The 23,923-nt window shown below is 43.3% G+C and overlaps 1 protein-coding gene across 1 annotated transcript in view; it reads right to left on the bottom strand.

Annotated features, from left to right (window-relative positions):
* The window catches only part of LOC311237264 (solute carrier family 12 member 2-like), a gene marked incomplete at its 5' end in the record, with an annotated part of 175,588 nt that overhangs the window by 144,965 nt on the left and 6,700 nt on the right, over nt 1-23,923 (bottom strand). Inside the window, 3 exon segments of the mRNA XM_084325070.1 lie at nt 642-1,178; nt 7,883-7,938; nt 9,251-10,311. Of these exon segments, the coding sequence (XP_084181196.1) occupies nt 642-1,178; nt 7,883-7,938; nt 9,251-10,311 (1,654 nt within the window).

Genomic DNA, 23,923 nt, shown 5'->3' with positions numbered 1-23,923 from the left:
TTCAACACACTTACTTAGCTAATAGCTACTCAGCTACTAGCATATCCCCCCGATGTTGAGGTGTGCGAGTGTCCATTGGTGGGGGGGTTAGGGGTATTGGTGTGTGTACATTGGTGTGTGTGTGTGTGGGGGGGGGGGGGCACCGGAAGACATCAATATTTCAATGCAATCTGCTTCTGCTCAGCCGCACAGCGCTGAATAAATCTGCCTCGTCAGTGTTTCCCTCTGGCTACCAATACAGCCCTGTCCCTGCAGCCTGGCTGATCCCAGGTCAGTGAGGACGTCTCTTCTCGTCACCCTGTCTGTCCCTGTGGTGGTGGCTGCAGCCTGGCTGATCCCAGGTCAGTGAGGACGTCTCTTCTCGTCACCCTGTCTGTCCCTGTGGTGGTGGCTGCAGCCTGGCTGATCCCAGGTCAGTGAGGACGTCTCTTCTCGTCACCCTGTCTGTCCCTGTGGTGGTGGCTGCAGCCTGGCTGATCCCAGGTCAGTGAGGACGTCTCTTCTCGTCACCCTGTCTGTCCCTGTGGTGGTGGCTGCAGCCTGGCTGATCCCAGGTCAGTGAGGAGGTCTCTTCTCGTCACCCTGTCTGTCCCTGTGGTGGTGGCTGATCCCAGGTCAGTGAGGACGTCTCTTCTCGTCACCCTGTCTGTCCCTGTGGTGGTGGCTGCAGCCTGGCTGATCCCAGGTCAGGGGAGGTGGCAGTGAGCCCCAGGTCACTGAGAGGGGAGGTGGCAGTGAGCCCCAGGTCACTGAGAGGGGAGGTGGCAGTGAGCCCCAGGTCACTGAGAGGGGAGGTGGCAGTGAGCCCCAGGTCACTGAGAGGGGAGGTGGCAGTGAGCCCCAGGTCACTGAGAGGGGAGGTGGCAGTGAGCCCCAGGTCACTGAGAGGGGAGGTGGCAGTGAGCCCCAGGTCACTGAGAGGGGAGGTGGCAGTGAGCCCCAGGTCACTGAGAGGGGAGGTGGCAGTGAGCCCCAGGTCACTGAGAGGGGAGGTGGCAGTGAGCCCCAGGTCACTGAGAGGGGAGGTGGCAGTGAGCCCCAGGTCACTGAGAGGGGAGGTGGCAGTGAGCCCCAGGTCACTGAGAGGGGAGGTGGCAGTGAGCCCCAGGTCACTGAGAGGGGAGGTGGCAGTGAGCCCCAGGTCACTGAGAGGGGAGGTGGCAGTGAGCCCCAGGTCACTGAGAGGGGAGGTGGCAGTGAGCCCCAGGTCAGGGCCGTCACTCACCGCCTAATTCACTTCCAACTGCCCTAACAAGTGATAATTGGTTGACTCGTTGATTGGCTGTGTAAAAAGGTCAAAGGCCACCAGTCGATATGCAGTGGAATTTCCATTCCGTGTCTTTCGATCCGTGTGTTGCCATGCAGAGAGTTAACAATAACACAGACGTGACCTTGACCACAGTGAGAAGCAATAGATGAGGCAAAACAAGGGTTCCTTCTTCATGAACGGAGGCCAAGTGCACAGCTAATAAAGTAATGTCCTGCATCCACCCGTATCTGCTGACGCCAGTCATGTTTTGGTGATGAAATCAGCTCAGTCTCAATACAGTAGGGCTGACCTTCGATTTTTTTTGGCAATCGAAGCTTCGGGGCCGAGCTTCGATTTTAATTCGAAGCTTCGAATTTAAAAAGAATTTAATTAAAGATTCTTTTTTATATAATAATTTTTTTTTTTTTTTTTTTTAATATCTTATGTTGTGGGACTTGTACAGAACTTTGGTAAACTTTGTTGTTTTTAAATGTGCTCTATAAATAAAGTGGATTGGATTAATGAATTAAGTAGCCCCTTTCGTGACGTGTGATGCAGCCAACACGGCTGTGTGATTTAATTCAAGGTGGATCGCTGTTGTCGTTTGAACAACTTCAGATTTCATGGGAACTACCAATCCCCCAAATCAAGAATGTTTAAGATGAATGAAGTAAGATTCTGATTATTTGAAATATGGCCTGTGTAGACTAAACTATGCACAGAATTATGTCAGTCTACAAGGTCCGGCAATGTAGACCTTGTAGACTCCACTACAGACCAATTATCAGTGAATGTTCATGCATTTTTAAGAAGGGCTACTTCCACAAAAAAACAAAGAACTCACCAAAACATCTCAGTAGCACCTTATCTAAATGTTCTATTTCATATATGGAGATTCATATTTATTTATGTATTGCATGCATTTCTACATTTTATTTCCTATTTTGTTTATTCATCCCAGTATCTTTCTTTCTTATGTGTGGAATTCTACAAGGCATTTACATTCACATTTAGTCATTTAGCTGACGCTTTTTTTTTTTTTTTTTTGGTCTTTTTCCCCCTCCATTTTTCCTCCGATTTTCTCCCATCCCAATGTTAGTCGTATGCCAATTCCCAGTCCCTTCCTGGTCGCTGCGCTTTACCCCCCACAGTCAGATCATTTTGGGAGAGTGGAGGCTACCACGTGCTTCCTCCGACACACGTCCAGCCAATCACCGCTTCTTTTCACCTGAGAGCGCGGATTCTCATTGAGAGGGCGTAGCGTGTGGGAGGACCACACTATCCCCCTCACGTCCAATCCGCGCTTAGCAGGCGCCCCGACCGAACTGTAGGAGTCGCTGTTTACAACGACCCGGACCCACCCCGCCAGCTTCTCCCACCCTCTGATACAGCCAATTGTATCAGTGCAGACGGCCAGCCAAGCTGGTGACAACCCCGGAGCTGTGAGCTGGATTCGAACAGGCGAACCAAGCTCACAGCTCCGGGGCTGGTGACGAACGCAATCTCCGCTCGACCACCTAACCGCCCCCTTAGCTGACGCTTTTATCGAAAGCGACTTACAAGTTCTGTACGACAGGTCATCAGGAAGGATACAACTCTATCAGCTGAGTAACAATGTTCATCAAAGTGTTGCGTGTTACAGTGTAGGTTCGTTTATTAGGACAAGTGCATGACAGTAAGGTTAGTTAGGGTTAGATTTATTTTATTTTATTTCAGATAATGGTTGAAGAAGTGCGTCTTTAGTCGACGGCGAAAGATTGGACGGGATTCGGCTGTCCTAACTGGGGTGGGTAGTTCATTCCACCATTGTGGGGCAAGGACTGAGAATAGGCGTGTAGGTGGTGTCTATGTGTTTGAGGATGATATCCTTCAAACAGGCAATAGTGATGATATAATTTGGGCAGTGCTGAGCTGGGTTACTTTCCTCCAGTGTATTTGTCCCCCGGCCCCACCCAATGGCCCCATACACACACACACACCGAAGTAAAAAAGAAAAAATTGAAAAAAAGTTGAATTTTTTATTTTTTTTTAATGTTCGAAGCTTGTGCCATCGAACGGAGCTTCGAAGCTTCGAAGTATTTAAGACAGCCCTACAATACAGGCGCTACTGTCGCCATGACAACCCAATATATATGGTACACAATAGGACCCCTCTGTCAACCACACGACCTTGAAGAGAAACCAGACAAGCTTTTAATCAAAAACTACTTGAGGCCTGAAGGACGAGAAACAACGCTGCATGGCCTGGAGCGATCCACTTGGTTCAGAGCTGACCTTTCACCTTTGACTGTACTAAACTGTAGTCTTGGGCTCAGGAGAGTAAAGTGACATCTATATTTATGGAATACAGCTAGCTTAGTGATAAAACAGCGGTTTGTGTTTGTGCATTTCCAAATTGTGCCAACAACACAGCGCCCACTTTGCGTAACATTCATAGACTATACAGACTTGCCCTTCCATGAGCGAAGAGAGTGCTGGATCTGGGAATACATGACTCATGTGACAGGAGCTGGAGGTGTGTGTCTGTGTAGACAACAGCATTATTAAAATTAGAATGTTTCAGTTCAGAGATACATTTTATTAATTAAAAAAAATAATACTAGCTGTTCATGGTATTCGATAACAGACATCTTGGTCGCAAACAGGTGGATTGTAATCAAATGTTCTTCATGGTCTTGCGTGTCTTTATTAGAGTTGTTCCGATACCGATACCAGTATCGGAAATGCCTCCAATACTGCCTAAAATGCTGGTATCGGTATCGGCGATTAGCCTCTAATTATGCGCTCCGATACCATATGACGTAATTTATCAACAACGCGTGCGGTCTGCTGAGTGAGCATTATAAAACAAACGTGTTTTTAATCGACCGTGAATTAAAGTGTCAATGCCGTTTGTCATTTTAACAGCAGATACTTTCTTAAATGCCATCGTCCCGAGAGAGGGGTGTGACGGGGAGCTCTGATGGGTTTGCTTGCTGGTGTTATTAGCATTAGCTGAAGAGCTAACCGAAAAGCTAGTTTTAGCTTTAACGTTACCTTGGCTAAAGTTGGGGCTATTCATAATCCAGCAATAATGGCTGCAGACCTGCAAGCGAAGTACAGCAAGTTGGCACAGGAGTATTCCAAGGTAAATCACTTTTTCACCAGTAAGGTTATATTGTCTTGTTTCCATCTAACGTTAGCTCATGCTAACCTAGCTCACGCTAACGTGGTCACTGATCGACCTCTCCCACACAATTAATGACATGCCATATCGGTGACAATGTTTAGCTTTTAGTGCCAAATGATAAGAGTCTGAGGCGGAGCTCAAAAGAGAATGTTGAATATTTATTGTGCAAAAATCACAACAGAGCCTCTACTAACTGAAGTTACCGGAGCCTTCTGGAGTGCAACAACATGTAACGTCCGTGCGGAATCAATGTCCCAACAACCATTCCGTGGATGAACTCATTGAGATAGTTGTCAATTAATGATACTAATACTAATCTATACAATCACCTGTTGTTGTTGAATAAATACCATTACTTTATAGTTATTACTAAAAAACAGTATATATAAAACGGTAGCTAAACCATTTTTTTTAAATAGAAAGGTTTTATAATTTATGTACGTTTAAAAAAAACAAGAATAATTATGTATGCACTGGCATCGGATCAGTATCGGTATCGGCCGATACCCAAAGCTTAGGTATCGGAATCGGAAAGGAAAAAATGGTATCGGAACATCTCTAGTCTTTGTGGTATTTGAGGGATTTTTGACCATGTTTTAAGTGGTTAAAAATAGTTATACTTTGCACCAAATCTGTGTAACAAATGGTATCAAGCCAAACATCGCTGCAACAACTTATGCGACATAATGGAGCCTGCCTGAGATCAGCATCAATCATAGGGCTGGGCGATATGGCCAAAAACGTTATCGCGATAAAATTATAAAATTATTTTCATATAACTCGATATCAATAATTATCGTCGATATAATGTCTGTCAAGTTTAATTAAATTCTTATGCCCGGCGCCGATGGACGGGCTATTAATAGACTCGTTTTGCTGCTGCGAATGTCTCGAGCATCACTCAGTCCACGCACGTTAGCAGTCAGAGCAAGCGGTGTATCCCATGACAATGTACTAAATATGACCCTAAAATACTCCGTTCCGCCCAAATACATTGCAACGACGTCCACCGCATACCCCACACTACTCTAACCATGGCCTCAGAATTCACGCCACACACCCACTCGGCACGTAAACTATAAAATAGCGCCGTGCAAGCTAATTATCCTAGCCAGCCTTGTTTACTACTAGAGTCCTACCTCTCTACCCAGAGGTGCACCGCGGGTCTCCTTCACTGTCGGCCATCTCCTTCACTGATTGGTTGTTAGTGCGTGTGCTCATATCCAAGCTTGGAAAATCGATATATCGAAACTTTGCGACCACGTTTCATGTTTATTTCGAGGAAATAATTTATCGCGATAGTTATCGTTATATCGCCCAGCCCTAATCAATCATACACTGATCATAATGTTCTAAGCCCTTATACACTGATCATAATGTTCTAAGCCCTTATACACTGATCATAATGTTCTAAGCCCTTATACACTGATCATAATGTTCTAAGCCCTTATACACTGATCATAATGTTCTAAGCCCTTATACACTGATCATAATGTTCTAAGCCCTTATACACTGATCATAATGTTCTAAGCCCTTATACACTGATCATAATGTTCTAAGCCCTTATACACTGATCATAATGTTCTAAGCCCTTATACACTGATCATAATGTTCTAAGCCCTTATACACTGATCATAATGTTCTAAGCCCTTATACACTGATCATAATGTTCTAAGCCCTTATACACTGATCATAATGTTCTAAGCCCTTATACACTGATCATAATGTTCTAAGCCCTTATACACTGATCATAATGTTCTAAGCCCTTATACACTGATCATAATGTTCTAAGCCCTTATACACTGATCATAATGTTCTAAGCCCTTATACACTGATCATAATGTTCTAAACACTTATACACTGATCATAATGTTCTAAGCCCTTATACACTGATCATAATGTTCTAAGCCCTTATACACTGATCATAATGTTCTAAACACTTATACACTGATCATAATGTTCTAAGCCCTTATACACTGATCATAATGTTCTAAGCCCTTATACACTGATCATAATGTTCTAAACACTTATACACTGATCATAATGTTCTAAGCCCTTATACACTGATCATAATGTTCTAAGCCCTTATACACTGATCATAATGTTCTAAGCCCTTATACACTGATCATAATGTTCTAAGCCCTTATACACTGATCATAATGTTCTAAGCCCTTATACACTGATCATAATGTTCTAAACACTTATACACTGATCATAATGTTCTAAGCCCTTATACACTGATCATAATGTTCTAAGCCCTTATACACTGATCATAATGTTCTAAACACTTATACACTGATCATAATGTTCTAAGCCCTTATACACTGATCATAATGTTCTAAGCCCTTATACACTGATCATAATGTTCTAAACACTTATACACTGATCATAATGTTCTAAGCCCTTATACACTGATCATAATGTTCTAAGCCCTTATACACTGATCATAATGTTCTAAGCCCTTATACACTGATCATAATGTTCTAAACACTTATACACTGATCATAATGTTCTAAGCCCTTATACACTGATCATAATGTTCTAAGCCCTTATACACTGATCATAATGTTCTAAGCCCTTATACACTGATCATAATGTTCTAAGCCCTTATACACTGATCATAATGTTCTAAGCCCTTATACACTGATCATAATGTTCTAAGCCCTTATACACTGCATCATAATGTTTTAAGCCCTTATAGACGCTAAACTTTATAAAACAAATAATATTTTTTTTTAAATGGTGAGTCATCATTGGATCAATAGTAGGACATCTCATGGTCATCACAGCCATCACCCAGGCCTGGGTAATACTCCTGCTATGACCTCACAGGATGCTACCAGGATATTGGGAGAACAGGGATGAGGCGTGTCAGATAACACCACTCACAGAGCAGGAAGTGGGTGTGATTTAACAAGCTAGAGACTACAATCACGGACTAAAGAGGCTACCTGACAGCTCTCTAACCAAGAGCTACAAATGAGCAACGTCTCCTGATAGGAATGACAAATAATAACACAAGTTTGTTTCGTTATCATCCTGGGCAGGAAGGGGGGGGGGGGGAGGTAGACGCTACAATGCTGACCTTGCTGTTCTATGATTGTACTTCAAACAGGACATGTTTGGATGTCAAGTGTTCCTAAATCAAGTGTCAGCCAGGGCAACATGGGGGAGGTAGTATCGGTAATAGTGTTAACTAAGTGCAAGTAGTAATGACAATAGTGATGACCGTAGTAGTGAACAGTAGTGAGTGACAGGATTCAATCAGAGAGAGAGAGAGAGAGAGAGAGAGAGAGAGAGAGAGAGAGAGAGAGAGAGAGAGAGAGAGAGAGAGAGAGAGAGAGAGAGAGAGAGAGAGAAAGAGAGAGAGAGAGAGAGAGAATGAAAAGGAGAGGCTGGGAGCACACAAAGCTGTCTCTCTAAAGGTGTATGTCCCATGCCGTGAGACGGGGCTGTTATGTCACTGATCCCAGGCCAGCCGCTCAGTCAGTGCTGCTGCAGAGAGCGAGGCGAACACCAGCTGCACATTACAGAGTGTCGTCACAATGTGCCAGCAGCACGCCCATCACCCACTACACTGTGCTCTGTTGTGGACATGTGCTCCACTATACCCAACATGTTCATTTAAAATATATATAGTCATGTATTTAGTCATATGGATTCTGCTGTAAGCATACATGTCAACATGGCTCCCCACATGACGAGGCTGGTGATGTCACTACATGCTGCTCCCTAAAGCCTCCTGTTGTTAAAAACCTGTTTCCAGATAATAAGGTTGTTTTTAACCCTTTCACTGCCACCACACTACAGAAGGTTAACCCTTTACTATCACACTACCAAACGGTTAACCCTTTCACCGTGACAATACACAGACGGTTAACCCTTTCACCGCCACACAACATCAGGTTAACCCTTTCACTACCACACTACAGAAGGTTAACATTTCACTACAGAAGGTTAACCCTTTCACTACCACACTACAGAAGGTTAACCCTTTCACTGCCACACTTACAGAAGGTTAACCCTTTCACTGCCACACTTACAGAAGGTTAACCTTTCACTAACACACTTACAGAAGGTTAACCCTTTCACTCCGGTACTGTATTGTACCCATTCTGCAATCTGTTAATAAAGTTTTCAATCAATCAATCAAACAGAAGGTTAACCTTTCACTACCACACTACAGAAGGTTAACCCTTTCACTGCCACACTTACAGAAGGTTAACCTTTCACTACCACACTACAGAAGGTTAACCCTTTCACTACCACACTACAGACGGTTAACCTTTCACTACCACACTACAGAAGGTTAACCTTTCACTACCACACTACAGAAGGTTAACCCTTTCACTGTTAACCTTCTGTAGTGTGGCAGTGAAAGGGTTAACTGTCTGTGTATTGTCACGGTGAAAGGGTTAACCTTTTGGTAGTGTGATAGTAAAGGGTTAACCTTCTGTAGTGTGGCAGTGAAAGGTTAACCCTCTGTAGTGTGATAGTAAAGGGTTAACCTTCTGTAGTGTGGTAGTGAAAGGGTTAACCTTCTGTAGTGTGGTAGTGAAAGGGTTAACCTTCTGTAGTGTGGTAGTGAAAGGGTTAACCTTCTGTAGTGTGGTAGTGAAAGGGTTAACCTTCTGTAGTGTGGTAGTGAAAGGGTTAACCTTCTGTAGTGTGGTAGTGAAAGGGTTAACCTTCTGTAGTGTGGTAGTGAAAGGGTTAACCTAGAGATGTTACCTTGTCCATATGATGTATAATAATAATAATAATAATAATAATAATAATAATAATAATAATAATAATAATAATAATAATAATAATAACAACGACAACAGTACCTTGTCCAGCTCGTCGTGCAGCTCCGACAGGGTGGGTCTGATCAGCTTGTCCCCCAGCGGGGCGGCGGTCTGCCGGTAGAAGTCTATGTTGGGCACCGCGTCGATGGTGTTGTGCCCGAAGGTGCGCAGGTAGTAGGTGTTGGTGTGCGTGTCGTAGTGGTAGTGGTGGCCCCCGGGGCCCCCCAGCGACGAGTGCAGCGAGCTCTCGCTCATCACGGTGTCCCCGTTGGACTGCACCTCCGCCCCGCCGGGCAGCGCCGCGTCCCCCGGCGGGACCTCCGGGGAGCCGTCCGCGAAGTTCACCACCCGGAACCGGCTCTTCGCCTCCGCGTCCCCGCCGGGACCCACCTCGGGAGCGGGAGCGGCGGACGGGAGCGCGGCGGCGGGAGCGTCGAGGGGAGACTTGTCGTCATCGGTGACCAGGTCCACCTGGAAGCGGCTCTGGCTGGGCGTGGGACCTGGAGCGGGAGCGGGAGCGAGACCGATGGTCAGGTCCACGGTGCTCCCGGGGGGTGCTCTCCCGGCGGCGGGGCCGGGGCTGCTGACATGATGGCGGATAGAGTGCTGCCGGTGAGCCAGCAGGAGCTCCGTGAGGAGGGTTAGGGTCACTGGAGCCGAGAGGCTGGTTCCTCTGAGGGGGAGGCCGTCAGGAAGAAGCCGACACCGGGGAGACAGACGCTCGGGGTCCCGGTGGAGACAGGCAGGCAGCGGGCTCAGGAAGGAGCTACAATGGAGAAGGAGAAGGAGAGCCTCGCTGCTGAGGGGAGCCTCGCTCTCTCTCTCTCTCTCTCTCTCTCTCTCTCTCTCTCTCTCTCTCTCTCTCTCTCTCTCTCTCTCTCGCTCCTCGTCGAGGGGTGAGACAGGTCCTCCCGGTTCCCGGTGAGATAGTGGATAGTGTGGACGTGTTCTCGGTGCTTCGCTCCCGGTGTCTCTGCGCGCGGAGGTTATATCTGTCGGATCCTCCACACGGTGACACTGCAGCGGCGTGCAGGGGAGGGAGGGGAGGGGGGAGCTCTCGCGAGATGCTGTGCTATCCTCCACACGGTGACACTGCAGCAGGCCTGCAGGGGAGGGGGGAGGTATCGCGAGATGTCATCCTTTTTTTTCAAAACCCAAAACAGGAGGCGTGCTTTCCCCCTCTGACGTGTAGGGGGGGTGCATGGCCAAGGGGGGGGGGGCCTTACATTACATTTACATTTACATTTTACATTTACATTTAGCTGAGCTCTTTTATCCAAAGTGACTTACAAGTTCTGTACGTCAGCAGGAAGGGTACAACTCTTACAGTGACAAGAATCAAGAATCAAGAGGTTTATTTGTCACATACATAGATACGAGGGCATACAGTGAAATGCTTGATTGATTGATTGAAAAGTTTATTAACAGATTGCAGAATGGGTACAGTACAGTACAGCTCAATACATACAATTGTTAAGAGGATGCAGACCTGAGAAAGACTTTCGTCTTGTTTACATCAGGGTCCCCCATGTTCAATTCATCATATGACACACACGACATACAGATAGACAGTACTGCTACATCTATACATTTATGACATACCAGATTTGCAAATACAGTACTGTTTGTGATACAAAAAAATCCAGAAAAAGAGTGTATATACATTTGACATAGAAACTGTACATTGGAGGAGGTTGGGTAGGTGGGGTTGGGTGGGGCTGTACATTGGAGGTGGTGGGGGGGGGGGGGGTTGGGTAGGGGGGGGACACTGTACACTGTACATTGGAATACTGACATACATTTGACATAGAAACTGTACATTGGAGGAGGTTGGGTAGGTGGGGTGGGGTTGGGTGGGGCTGTACATTGGAGGTGGGGGGGGGGGGGGGGGTTGGGTAGGGGGGGGGCACTGTACATTGGAATACTGACAAAGCCATACTTGGTCTTTACTGTACAACTGGGTTAGGACATTTGTAGGGGCCAGTTTCGAATTGCAGTCTCCCGTAGGTGTTCTTTGAGAGTGGTTTTAAAAGTGGGTAGTGATTCACATTCCTTTACAGCTTTGGGTAGGGCGTTCCACATTGATGTGGCATAATTGCGAAACGTGTTTAGTCCCTTGTTTGAGCCGAATCTGGGTTTCACATGATTTGTGGAGCTCCCTCTGGTGTTGTGATCGTGGTATTCACTGACCTTTGGGAAGTATTTTGACATGTACATGGGTACCTTGGTCGTGTAGTGTATCTTGTATCTTGTGTGGTCTTTCCTGCATTGATTGTGCAAAATACAGTAATAAAATAGGCATAGAAAAAAAGAAACATAGAAAAATAAAATAGGTAGGACACAAGATATGCATGGTAAAAAACAGACATGCTGAGTTCCTGAGAAACTGGTTCCTATATACACTACTATACTATATACAATTTACACTCTTAATGTATCTAAACTATACTATTAGTACCTCCTTCCTTTAAAGTGACTTTCTATTTTTATACAGTTTTATGTGACATGAACAATGTTCATCATGTACAGTTTCTTCCCCCTCAAATGTATATACTTTTTTTAGACTATTTTTTTTGTATCACAAACAGTACTGTATTTGCAAATCTGATATGTCATAAATGTATAGATGTAGCAGTACTGTCTATCTGTATGTCATGTATGTCATATATGTTATGATGAATTGAAAATGGGGGACCCTGATGTAAACAAGACGAAAGTCTTTCTCAGGTCTGCATCCCCTTAACAATTGTGTGTGTTGAGCTGTACTGTACTGTACCCATTCTGCAATCTGTTAATAAAGTTTTCAATCAATCAATCAAACAGTGTTGAAACTTGAGTGCTGCCGTGATGAGTGCAGAGTAGTAGAGACATGTTAGTATAGTAGGTATTAATATAGACAGAGTAGTAGAAACATGTTAGTATAGTAGGTATTAATATAGACAGAGTAGTAGAGACATGTTAGTATAGTAGGTATTAATATAGACAGAGTAGTAGAGACATGTTAGTATAGTAGGTATTAATATAGACAGAGTAGTAGAGACATGTTAGTATAGTAGGTATTAATATAGACAGAGTAGTAGAGACATGTTAGTATAGTAGGTAGTAATATAGACAGAGTAGTAGAGACATGTTAGTATAGTAGGTATTAATATAGACAGAGTAGTAGAGACATGTTAGTATAGTAGGTATTAATATAGACAGAGTAGTAGAGACATGTTAGTATAGTAGGTATTAATATAGACAGAGTAGTAGAGACATGTTAGTATAGTAGGTGTGAGGATTCGCCTGTTCCCTGGACCTTTATTCCCTGTCTCCTCACCTCACCAGCCCCCACCTTTGGACTTTCCCTGTCTACTCTCCTTCACCAGCCCCCACCCTTGCGATGATTTACTCTCCTCTACTCTTCACCAGCCCCCACCCTTGGACTACCTTTCGCAGCTGTCATAGTTTATGATTAGCGCCCCAGAGGGCTTTAAATACCTGGACCTCCCCTCCAGTCCTGGTCGGGTCGTTCTTGTTACTACAATCTACTGCCGCGTCTCCGGCGTGAGACGTCGTGCCACCCCTGTACTTCACCACCTGTCGCCGTTTGCCTGGAGTGGGACGCCGTCTACGCTCTCTAATTCTCTACGGGAGGTTTTCCAGTGTTCCCACTCCAGACGTCAAGCCGGCGCGCATCGCTTCCTAGTTCCACGGGAGGATACGTCTCTTCGCCCCGGTCCCCTGGGACCCCAGTGTTCTGCGCTGCCCGTCTGCAGCTTCCGAGGAGGATCTCCGTGCCAGGCCTGGAGTGGTGTTCCCACTCCAGACGTCAAGCCGGCGCGCTCCCACTCCAGACGTCAAGCCGGCGCGCTCCCACTCCAGACGTCAAGCCGGCGCGCATCGCTTCCTAGTTCCACGGGAGGATGCGTCTCTTCGCCCCGGTCCTCTGGGACCCCGGTGTTCTGCGCTGCCCGTCTGCAGCTTCCGAGGAGGATCTCCGTGCCAGGCCTCCGCCGTCGGGCCCCTGGTCCCCGTCCCAGGCCTCCGCCGTCGGGCCCCTGGTCCCCGTCCCAGGCCTCCGCCGTCGGGCCCCTGTTCCCGTGCCAGGCCTCCGCCGTCGGAACCCTGTCATCCCTGTAAGCAGCTCTGGCCCTCGCCCTGTCCAAGGCCTTAACCCTGTTCTCTGTCCCTGTCTCCAGCCCGCCTCTCCGGGCCTCTGTCCCTGTCCCCCTCTCCAGTGCCCCTGGTCCTGGTCCTTGACATTTCGCCCTGGCCCTGTCCCTTAGCCTTAGCCCCTTAGCCTGTTCGCCTCTTAAAGGCACAGTGCCGCATTTTCCCTATTTTCTTTGACTCCAGTGTTTTTGTGTTCTCCCTTAAAGGGACAGTGCCGCCTTTTGTTATGTAATAAATAAATGCCCTGTTTTGGCTTACTCTCATACCTGTCTTGTGTTGTGCGATTGGGGTCGGTTACAAACCATAACAGTACGACCCGACCCGTCGACGACCCCAGCCAGCACAGACAGTGTATGTGGGTTAGTTTCCCCTAATAGCTTCCCTGTTAGCTCCCCTGTTAGCCTCGTTAGCTCCCCTGTTAGCTACCCTGTTCCCCACTGCTAGGACTGCCTCTTCAGCTAGCAAGGTCAGTTTCCCCGCTGCTAGGACTGCCCCTTCAGCTAGCAAGGTCAGTCTCCCCACTGCTAGGACTGCCCCTTCAGCTAGCAAGGTCAGTTTCCCCACAGCTAGGACTGTCCTTCCAGCTAGCTTGTTCTCCTTTGCTAGTCCAGCCCTGTCTGCTAGCCTAGCTCCGGCAGCTAGCGCAGCCTCTATGCTAATGTAGCAGTACAGCTAGCATAGGCCCTGTAGCTAGCAATGCTCTGGCAGCTACCCAGTCCCTCTGCTAGCCCCACTTTAGGTGTAGCTTCCCCTGCTAGCATGGCCCAGTTTTTTTTTGTTTGTTGCTTTATCATGTCCCCTGCCCCGCTGTCTGATTTTTTGGGTCGCCCGGTGGCTCCCGTGGAGGGGGAGGTACTGTGAGGATTCGCCTGTTCCCTGGACCCTGGACCTTTATTCCCTGTCTCCTCACCTCACCAGCCCCCACCTTTGGACTTTCCCTGTCTACTCTCCTTCACCAGCCCCCACCCTTGCGATGATTTACTCTCCTCTACTCTTCACCAGCCCCCACCCTTGGACTACCTTTCGCAGCTGTCATAGTTTATGATTAGCGCCCCAGAGGGCTTTAAATACCTGGACCTCCCCTCCAGTCCTGGTCGGGTCGTTCTTGTTACTACAATCTACTGCCGCGTCTCCGGCGTGAGACGTCGTGCCACCCCTGTACTTCACCACCTGTCGCCGTTTGCCTGGAGTGGGACGCCGTCTACGCTCTCTAATTCTCTACGGGAGGTTTTCCAGTGTTCCCACTCCAGACGTCAAGCCGGCGCGCATCGCTTCCTAGTTCCACGGGAGGATGCGTCTCTTCGCCCCGGTCCCCTGGGACCCCGGTGTTCTGCGCTGCCCGTCTGCAGCTTCCGAGGAGGATCTCCGTGCCAGGCCTGGAGTGGTGTTCCCACTCCAGACGTCAAGCCGGCGCGCTCCCACTCCAGACGTCAAGCCGGCGCGCTCCCACTCCAGACGTCAAGCCGGCGCGCATCGCTTCCTAGTTCCACGGGAGGATGCGTCTCTTCGCCCCGGTCCCCTGGGACCCCGGTGTTCTGCGCTGCCCGTCTGCAGCTTCCGAGGAGGATCTCCGTGCCAGGCCTCCGCCGTCGGGCCCCTGGTCCCCGTCCCAGGCCTCCGCCGTCGGGCCCCTGTTCCCATGCCAGGCCTCCGCCGTCGGAACCCTGTCATCCCTGTAAGCAGCTCTGGCCCTCGCCCTGTCCAAGGCCTTAACCCTGTTCTCTGTCCCTGTCTCCAGCCCGCCTCTCCGGGCCTCTGTCCCTGTCCCCCTCTCCAGTGCCCCTGGTCCTGGTCCTTGACATTTTGCCCTGGCCCTGTCCCTTAGCCTTAGCCCCTTAGCCTGTTCGCCTCTTAAAGGCACAGTGCCGCATTTTCCCTATTTTCTTTGACTCCAGTGTTTTTGTGTTCTCCCTTAAAGGGACAGTGCCGCCTTTTGTTATGTAATAAATAAATGCCCTGTTTTGGCTTACTCTCATACCTGTCTTGTGTTGTGCGATTGGGGTCGGTTACAAACCATAACAGTAGGTAGTAATATAGACAGAGTAGTAGAGACATGTTAGTATAGTAGGTAGTAATATAGACAGAGTAGTATAGAGACATGTTAGTATATTAGGTATTAATATAGACAGAGTAGTAGAGACATGTTAGTATATTAGGTATTAATATAGACAGAGTAGTAGAGACATGTTAGTATAGTAGGTAGTAATATAGACAGAGTAGTATAGAGACATGTTAGTATATTAGGTATTAATATAGACAGAGTAGTAGAGACATGTTAGTATAGTAGGTATTAATATAGACAGAGTAGTAGAAACATGTTAGTATAGTAGGTATTAATATAGACAGAGTAGTAGAGACATGTTAGTATAGTAGGTATTAATATAGACAGAGTAGTAGAGACATGTTAGTATAGTAGGTATTAATATAGACAGAGTAGTAGAGACATGTTAGTATAGTAGGTATTAATATAGACAGAGTAGTAGAGACATGTTAGTATAGTAGGTATTAATATAGACAAGGAAGATTAGTGGAAGAGTGCATGATAGAAGACAGTAAGAAGGTTATTTATTTTTGAGTCTTTAGTCTACGGCAAAAGATCATGGTCATGTTTCGACTGAGTCTGACTGAATATAGACAGAGTAGTAGAGACATATTAGTATAGTAATATAGACATGGAAGATTAATTAGTGGAAGAGTGCATGATAGTAGAAGACAGTAAGACGTTTTTTTCTTTTCATTTCTGATACAGTAAGAAGTGTGTTTTAGTCGACGGTGAAAGATTGGTGGTGTTTCGGCTCCTGACTGGTGGGAAGTTCGTTCCATTGTGGAGCAAATAGATCCAGTGAAAATAGATGTAGAAATCTACTTATGTAGATGCCGTCGTTGGGAGCTATCCTTCTTGAAGAACTCTATAATAGTTTCCATTGATATGGGTTATGCTAAATGGTCAATTATATGGGTTATGCTGAATGAATGAATGATTGAATGAAAACTTTATTTAACAGATTGCAGAATGGGTACAATACAGTACAGCTCAATACACACAATTGTTAAGGGGATGCAGACCAGAGAAAGACTTTCGTCTTGTTTACATCAGGGTCCCCCATTTTCAATTCATAGTGACATTTATGACATACACAACATACATGACATTTATGGCATAGGGACATACATGACATACGGGTATATAGTACTGTTACATTTGTGACATATATGATATGCAAATATACAGTACTGTTACCCATATATCCTAACAGAGAATATATACATATGATGGGGAGGAGACTGTACATTAGGAGGGGGTGGGTGGGAGAGAATATATACATACGGTGGGGAGGAGACTGTCTATTTGAGGGGGGGAGGGAGGGTTTGCAGCCTCCCGTAAGTGCTCTTTAAGAGCGGTTTTGAATGTTGGTAGGGATTCACATCTTTTTACGCTTTTTATGCTAAATGGTAAATGGGTTATGGACTTGTACCTGTTAGCCCTCTGGGGTCAGAGAACATATAGAAAGATGTAAAGAAGTGTGCTAACCCTTGACCCTTGACCTTGTACCTGAAACCAATCCAAGCTAAATCTGCCTGTGTGTCAACTGTCCTATTGTTTTGTTTGTTTAGGCTAATGTAACAAGGTGTTAGCTGCTGGGTGTAAACTCGCTCCTGATAAGACCACGGTTGTTTAAGTGTAATCTGTAATGCAACATCTAGGCATGGTATTGTGCTTTGTTTACGTTTTTGTTTTGGTTTGACATGTGGGTTGGAGTTACGTTATTGTACTGTGAATGTCTCCAGATCTCTCAGAGCCTGAGGTGTGGCGAGCAGTAGCAACCCCTCCCCTATCTATCACCACTGAAACCCAATCCACACATCGGACCAAAACAAAGTGCAGTGCCATGTTGTCATCTTTTGTATAAAAGGTTGGTGTTTGTTGACATTACAGATTGTACCTTTAACATACTGTACGTGGTCACATGGTGCTGGTGAGTGCAGGATTTGTGGTTCGAGGCTGTTGGAGCGCAGATGCCAAGTACCTGTTAGTATCTAGTGACCGCCATGTTACTACATATAGTACCTGTTAGTATCTAGTGACCACCATGTTACTACATATAGTACCTGTTAGTATCTAGTGACCATGTTACTACATATAGTAGCTGTTAGTATCTAGTGACCACCATGTTACTACATATAGTACCTGTTAGTATCTAGTGACCATGTTACTACATATAGTAGCTGTTAGTATCTAGTGACCATGTTACTACATATAGTACCTGTTAGTATCTAGTGACCATGTTACTACATATAGTACCTGTTAGTATCTAGTGACCATGTTACTACATATAGTACCTGTTAGTATCTAGTGACCATGTTACTACATATAGTACCTGTTAGTATCTAGTGACCACCATGTTACTACATATAGTACCTGTTAGTATCTAGTGACCATGTTACTACATATAGTACCTGTTAGTATCTAGTGACCATGTTACTACATATAGTACCTGTTAGTATCTAGTGACCATGTTACTACATATAGTACCTGTTAGTATCTAGTGACCATGTTACTACATATAGTACCTGTTAGTATCTAGTGACCACCATGTTACTACATATAGTACCTGTTAGTATCTAGTGACCACCATGTTACTACATATAGTACCTGTTAGTATCTAGTGACCATGTTACTACATATAGTACCTGTTAGTATCTAGTGACCATGTTACTACATATAGTACCTGTTAGTATCTAGTGACCATGTTACTACATATAGTACCTGTTAGTATCTAGTGACCATGTTACTACATATAGTACCTGTTAGTATCTAGTGACCACCATGTTACTACATATAGTACCTGTTAGTATCTAGTGACCATGTTACTACATATAGTACCTGTTAGTATCTAGTGACCACCATGTTACTACATATAGTACCTGTTAGTATCTAGTGACCATGTTACTACATATAGTACCTGTTAGTATCTAGTGACCATGTTACTACATATAGTACCTGTTAGTATCTAGTGACCACCATGTTACTACATATAGTACCTGTTAGTATCTAGTGACCATGTTACTACATATAGTAGCTGTTAGTATCTAGTGACCATGTTACTACATATAGTACCTGTTAGTATCTAGTGACCATGTTACTACATATAGTACCTGTTAGTATCTAGTGACCATGTTACTACATATAGTACCTGTTAGTATCTAGTGACCATGTTACTACATATAGTAGCTGTTAGTATCTAGTGACCATGTTACTACATATAGTACCTGTTAGTATCTAGTGACCACCATGTTACTACATATAGTACCTGTTAGTATCTAGTGACCATGTTACTACATATAGTAGCTGTTAGTATCTAGTGACCATGTTACTACATATAGTACCTGTTAGTATCTAGTGACCACCATGTTACTACATATAGTACCTGTTAGTATCTAGTGACCATGTTACTACATATAGTAGCTGTTAGTATCTAGTGACCATGTTACTACATATAGTACCTGTTAGTATCTAGTGACCACCATGTTACTACATATAGTACCTGTTAGTATCTAGTGACCATGTTACTACATATAGTAGCTGTTAGTATCTAGTGACCATGTTACTACATATAGTACCTGTTAGTATCTAGTGACCACCATGTTACTACATATAGTACCTGTTAGTATCTAGTGACCATGTTACTACATATAGTAGCTGTTAGTATCTAGTGACCATGTTACTACATATAGTACCTGTTAGTATCTAGTGACCACCATGTTACTACATATAGTACCTGTTAGTATCTAGTGACCATGTTACTACATATAGTAGCTGTTAGTATCTAGTGACCATGTTACTACATATAGTACCTGTTAGTATCTAGTGACCACCATGTTACTACATATAGTACCTGTTAGTATCTAGTGACCATGTTACTACATATAGTACCTGTTAGTATCTAGTGACCATGTTACTACATATAGTACCTGTTAGTATCTAGTGACCACCATGTTACTACATATAGTACCTGTTAGTATCTAGTGACCATGTTACTACATATAGTACCTGTTAGTATCTAGTGACCATGTTACTACATATAGTACCTGTTAGTATCTAGTGACCATGTTACTACATATAGTACCTGTTAGTATCTAGTGACCATGTTACTACATATAGTACCTGTTAGTATCTAGTGACCACCATGTTACTACATATAGTACCTGTTAGTATCTAGTGACCATGTTACTACATATAGTACCTGTTAGTATCTAGTGACCATGTTACTACATATAGTACCTGTTAGTATCTAGTGACCACCATGTTACTACATATAGTACCTGTTAGTATCTAGTGACCATGTTACTACATATAGTACCTGTTAGTATCTAGTGACCATGTTACTACATATAGTACCTGTTAGTATCTAGTGACCATGTTACTACATATAGTACCTGTTAGTATCTAGTGACCATGTTACTACATATAGTACCTGTTAGTATCTAGTGACCATGTTACTACATATAGTACCTGTTAGTATCTAGTGACCATGTTACTACATATAGTACCTGTTAGTATCTAGTGACCACCATGTTACTACATATAGTACCTGTTAGTATCTAGTGACCAAGTTACTACATATAGTACCTGTTAGTATCTAGTGACCATGTTACTACATATAGTACCTGTTAGTATCTAGTGACCATGTTACTACATATAGTACCTGTTAGTATCTAGTGACCATGTTACTACATATAGTACCTGTTAGTATCTAGTGACCACCATGTTACTACATATAGTACCTGTTAGTATCTAGTGACCATGTTACTACATATAGTACCTGTTAGTATCTAGTGACCACCATGTTACTACATATAGTACCTGTTAGTATCTAGTGACCATGTTACTACATATAGTACCTGTTAGTATCTAGTGACCACCATGTTACTACATATAGTACCTGTTAGTATCTAGTGACCATGTTACTACATATAGTACCTGTTAGTATCTAGTGACCATGTTACTACATATAGTACCTGTTAGTATCTAGTGACCATGTTACTACATATAGTACCTGTTAGTATCTAGTGACCACCATGTTACTACATATAGTACCTGTTAGTATCTAGTGACCATGTTACTACATATAGTACCTGTTAGTATCTAGTGACCACCATGTTACTACATATAGTACCTGTTAGTATCTAGTGACCACCATGTTACTACATATAGTACCTGTTAGTATCTAGTGACCATGTTACTACATATAGTACCTGTTAGTATCTAGTGACCATGTTACTACATATAGTACCTGTTAGTATCTAGTGACCATGTTACTACATATAGTAGCTGTTAGTATCTAGTGACCATGTTACTACATATAGTACCTGTTAGTATCTAGTGACCATGTTACTACATATAGTACCTGTTAGTATCTAGTGACCATGTTACTACATATAGTACCTGTTAGTATCTAGTGACCACCATGTTACTACATATAGTACCTGTTAGTATCTAGTGACCATGTTACTACATATAGTACCTGTTAGTATCTAGTGACCATGTTACTACATATAGTACCTGTTAGTATCTAGTGACCATGTTACTACATATAGTAGCTGTTAGTATCTAGTGACCATGTTACTACATATAGTACCTGTTAGTATCTAGTGACCATGTTACTACATATAGTACCTGTTAGTATCTAGTGACCATGTTACTACATATAGTACCTGTTAGTATCTAGTGACCATGTTACTACATATAGTACCTGTTAGTATCTAGTGACCATGTTACTACATATAGTACCTGTTAGTATCTAGTGACCATGTTACTACATATAGTACCTGTTAGTATCTAGTGACCATGTTACTACATATAGTAGCTGTTAGTATCTAGTGACCATGTTACTACATATAGTAGCTGTTAGTATCTAGTGACCATGTTACTACATATAGTACCTGTTAGTATCTAGTGACCATGTTACTACATATAGTACCTGTTAGTATCTAGTGACCACCATGTTACTACATATAGTACCTGTTAGTATCTAGTGACCATGTTACTACATATAGTAGCTGTTAGTATCTAGTGACCATGTTACTACATATAGTACCTGTTAGTATCTAGTGACCATGTTACTACATATAGTAGCTGTTAGTATCTAGTGACCATGTTACTACATATAGTAGCTGTTAGTATCTAGTGACCATGTTACTACATATAGTACCTGTTAGTATCTAGTGACCATGTCAGTGATGATGTCAGAGCCCTGCCCTGGTCCCATAGTGATGTCAGAGCCCTGCCCTGGTCCCATAGAGATGACGTCAGAGCGCTGCCCTGGTCCCATAGAGATCAAATCAAATTAAATGTATTTGTAAGGCCCGACAACACACGTTAATGTCCCCATGGGCCCCCACGCCCAACGCCCTGCCCTGGTCCCATAGAGATGATGTCAGAGCCCTGGTCCCATAGAGATGATGTCAGAGCCCTGGTCCCATAGAGATGATGTCAGAGCCCTGGTCCCAGATCAAAAGAGGCAAAGGTGGTTTTGGGGTCAGATATTTCACCAAAAAGAATGTGGTTGTGGATACGGTATCTGGCCAAATATAGCTGAATAATCCTTCTATATACCTACTGATACACCTGTATATACTCCTTCTATATACCTACTGATACACCTGTATATAACCCTTCTATATACCTACTTATACACCTGTATATAACCCTTCTATATACCTACTGATACACCTGTATATAATCCTTCTATATACCTACTGATACACCTGTATATAATCCTTCTATATACCTACTGATACACCTGTATATACTCCTTCTATATACCTACTTATACACCTGTATATAATCCTTCTATATACCTACTGATACACCTGTATATACTCCTTCTATATACCTACTTATACACCTGTATATAATCCTTCTATATACCTACTTATACACCTGTATATAACCCTTCTATATACCTACTGATACACCTGTATATAATCCTTCTATATACCTACTGATACACCTGTATATAATCCTTCTATATACCTACTTATACACCTGTATATAATCCTTCTATATACCTACTGATACACCTGTATATAATCCTTCTATATACCTACTTATACACCTGTATATAACCTTCTATATACCTACTTATACACCTGTATATAATCCTTCTATATACCTACTGATACACCTGTATATAATCCTTCTATATACCTACTTATACACCTGTATATAATCCTTCTATATACCTACTGATACACCTGTATATACTCCTTCTATATACCTACTGATACACCTGTATGTAATCCTTCTATATACCTACTGATACACCTGTATGTAATACTTATATATACCTACTGATACACCTGTATATACTCCTTCTATATACCTACTTATACACCTGTATATAACCCTTCTATATACCTACTTATACACCTGTATATAATCCTTCTATATACCTACTGATACACCTGTATATAATCCTTCCTTCTATATACCTACTGATACACCTGTATATAATCCTTCTATATACCTACTTATACACCTGTATATAATCCTTCTATATACCTACTTATACACCTGTATATAATCCTCTATATACCTACTTATACACCTGTATATAATCCTTCTATATACCTACTTATACACCTGTATATAATCCTTCTATATACCTACTGATACACCTGTATATAATCCTTCTATATACCTACTTATACACCTGTATATAACCCTTCTATATACCTACTGATACACCTGTATGTAATACTTCTATATACCTACTGATACACCTGTATATACTCCTTCTATATACCTACTTATACACCTGTATATACTCCTTCTATATACCTACTTATACACCTGTATGTAATACTTCTATATACCTACTTATACACCTGTATATACTCCTTCTATATACCTACTGATACACCTGTATATAATCCTTCTATATACCTACTGATACACCTGTATATAATCCTTCTATATACCTACTTATACACCTGTATATAATCCTTCTATATACCTACTTATACACCTGTATATAATCCTTCTATATACCTACTGATACACCTGTATATAATCCTTCTATATACCTACTGATACACCTGTATATAATCCTTCCTTCTATATACCTACTGATACACCTGTATATAATCCTTCTATATACCTACTGATACACCTGTATATACTCCTTCTATATACCTACTTATACACCTGTATGTAATCCTTCTATATACCTACTGATACACCTGTATATACTCCTTCTATATACCTACTTATACACCTGCATAATCCTTCTATATACCTACTGATAGAACTCTGTACATACATCTGATTAACACGATTACTCAGTGGTACTAATTTATATATTTTATATCCAGTACTGGTAGATTGTATATTACTGTTGCACTTTACTGTTACATTTGCACTCTGGTTGGATGTCAAACTTATTTTTGTTGCACCTTACTTGTGCTGTATGATGACAATACATCTTAATCTAATCTAATGATTAATGTCAAAGTAATGAGGGCTAACAATTAAATGGAGAAAGACCCATTGTTATT

Source organism: Notolepis coatsorum, assembly GCF_963971535.1.
Source record: "Notolepis coatsorum genome assembly, chromosome: 11".
Taxonomy (NCBI): domain Eukaryota; kingdom Metazoa; phylum Chordata; class Actinopteri; order Aulopiformes; family Paralepididae; genus Notolepis; species Notolepis coatsorum.
Note: the sequence above shows the minus strand (reverse complement) of the source record. Positions and strands in the feature narration are given on the sequence as shown.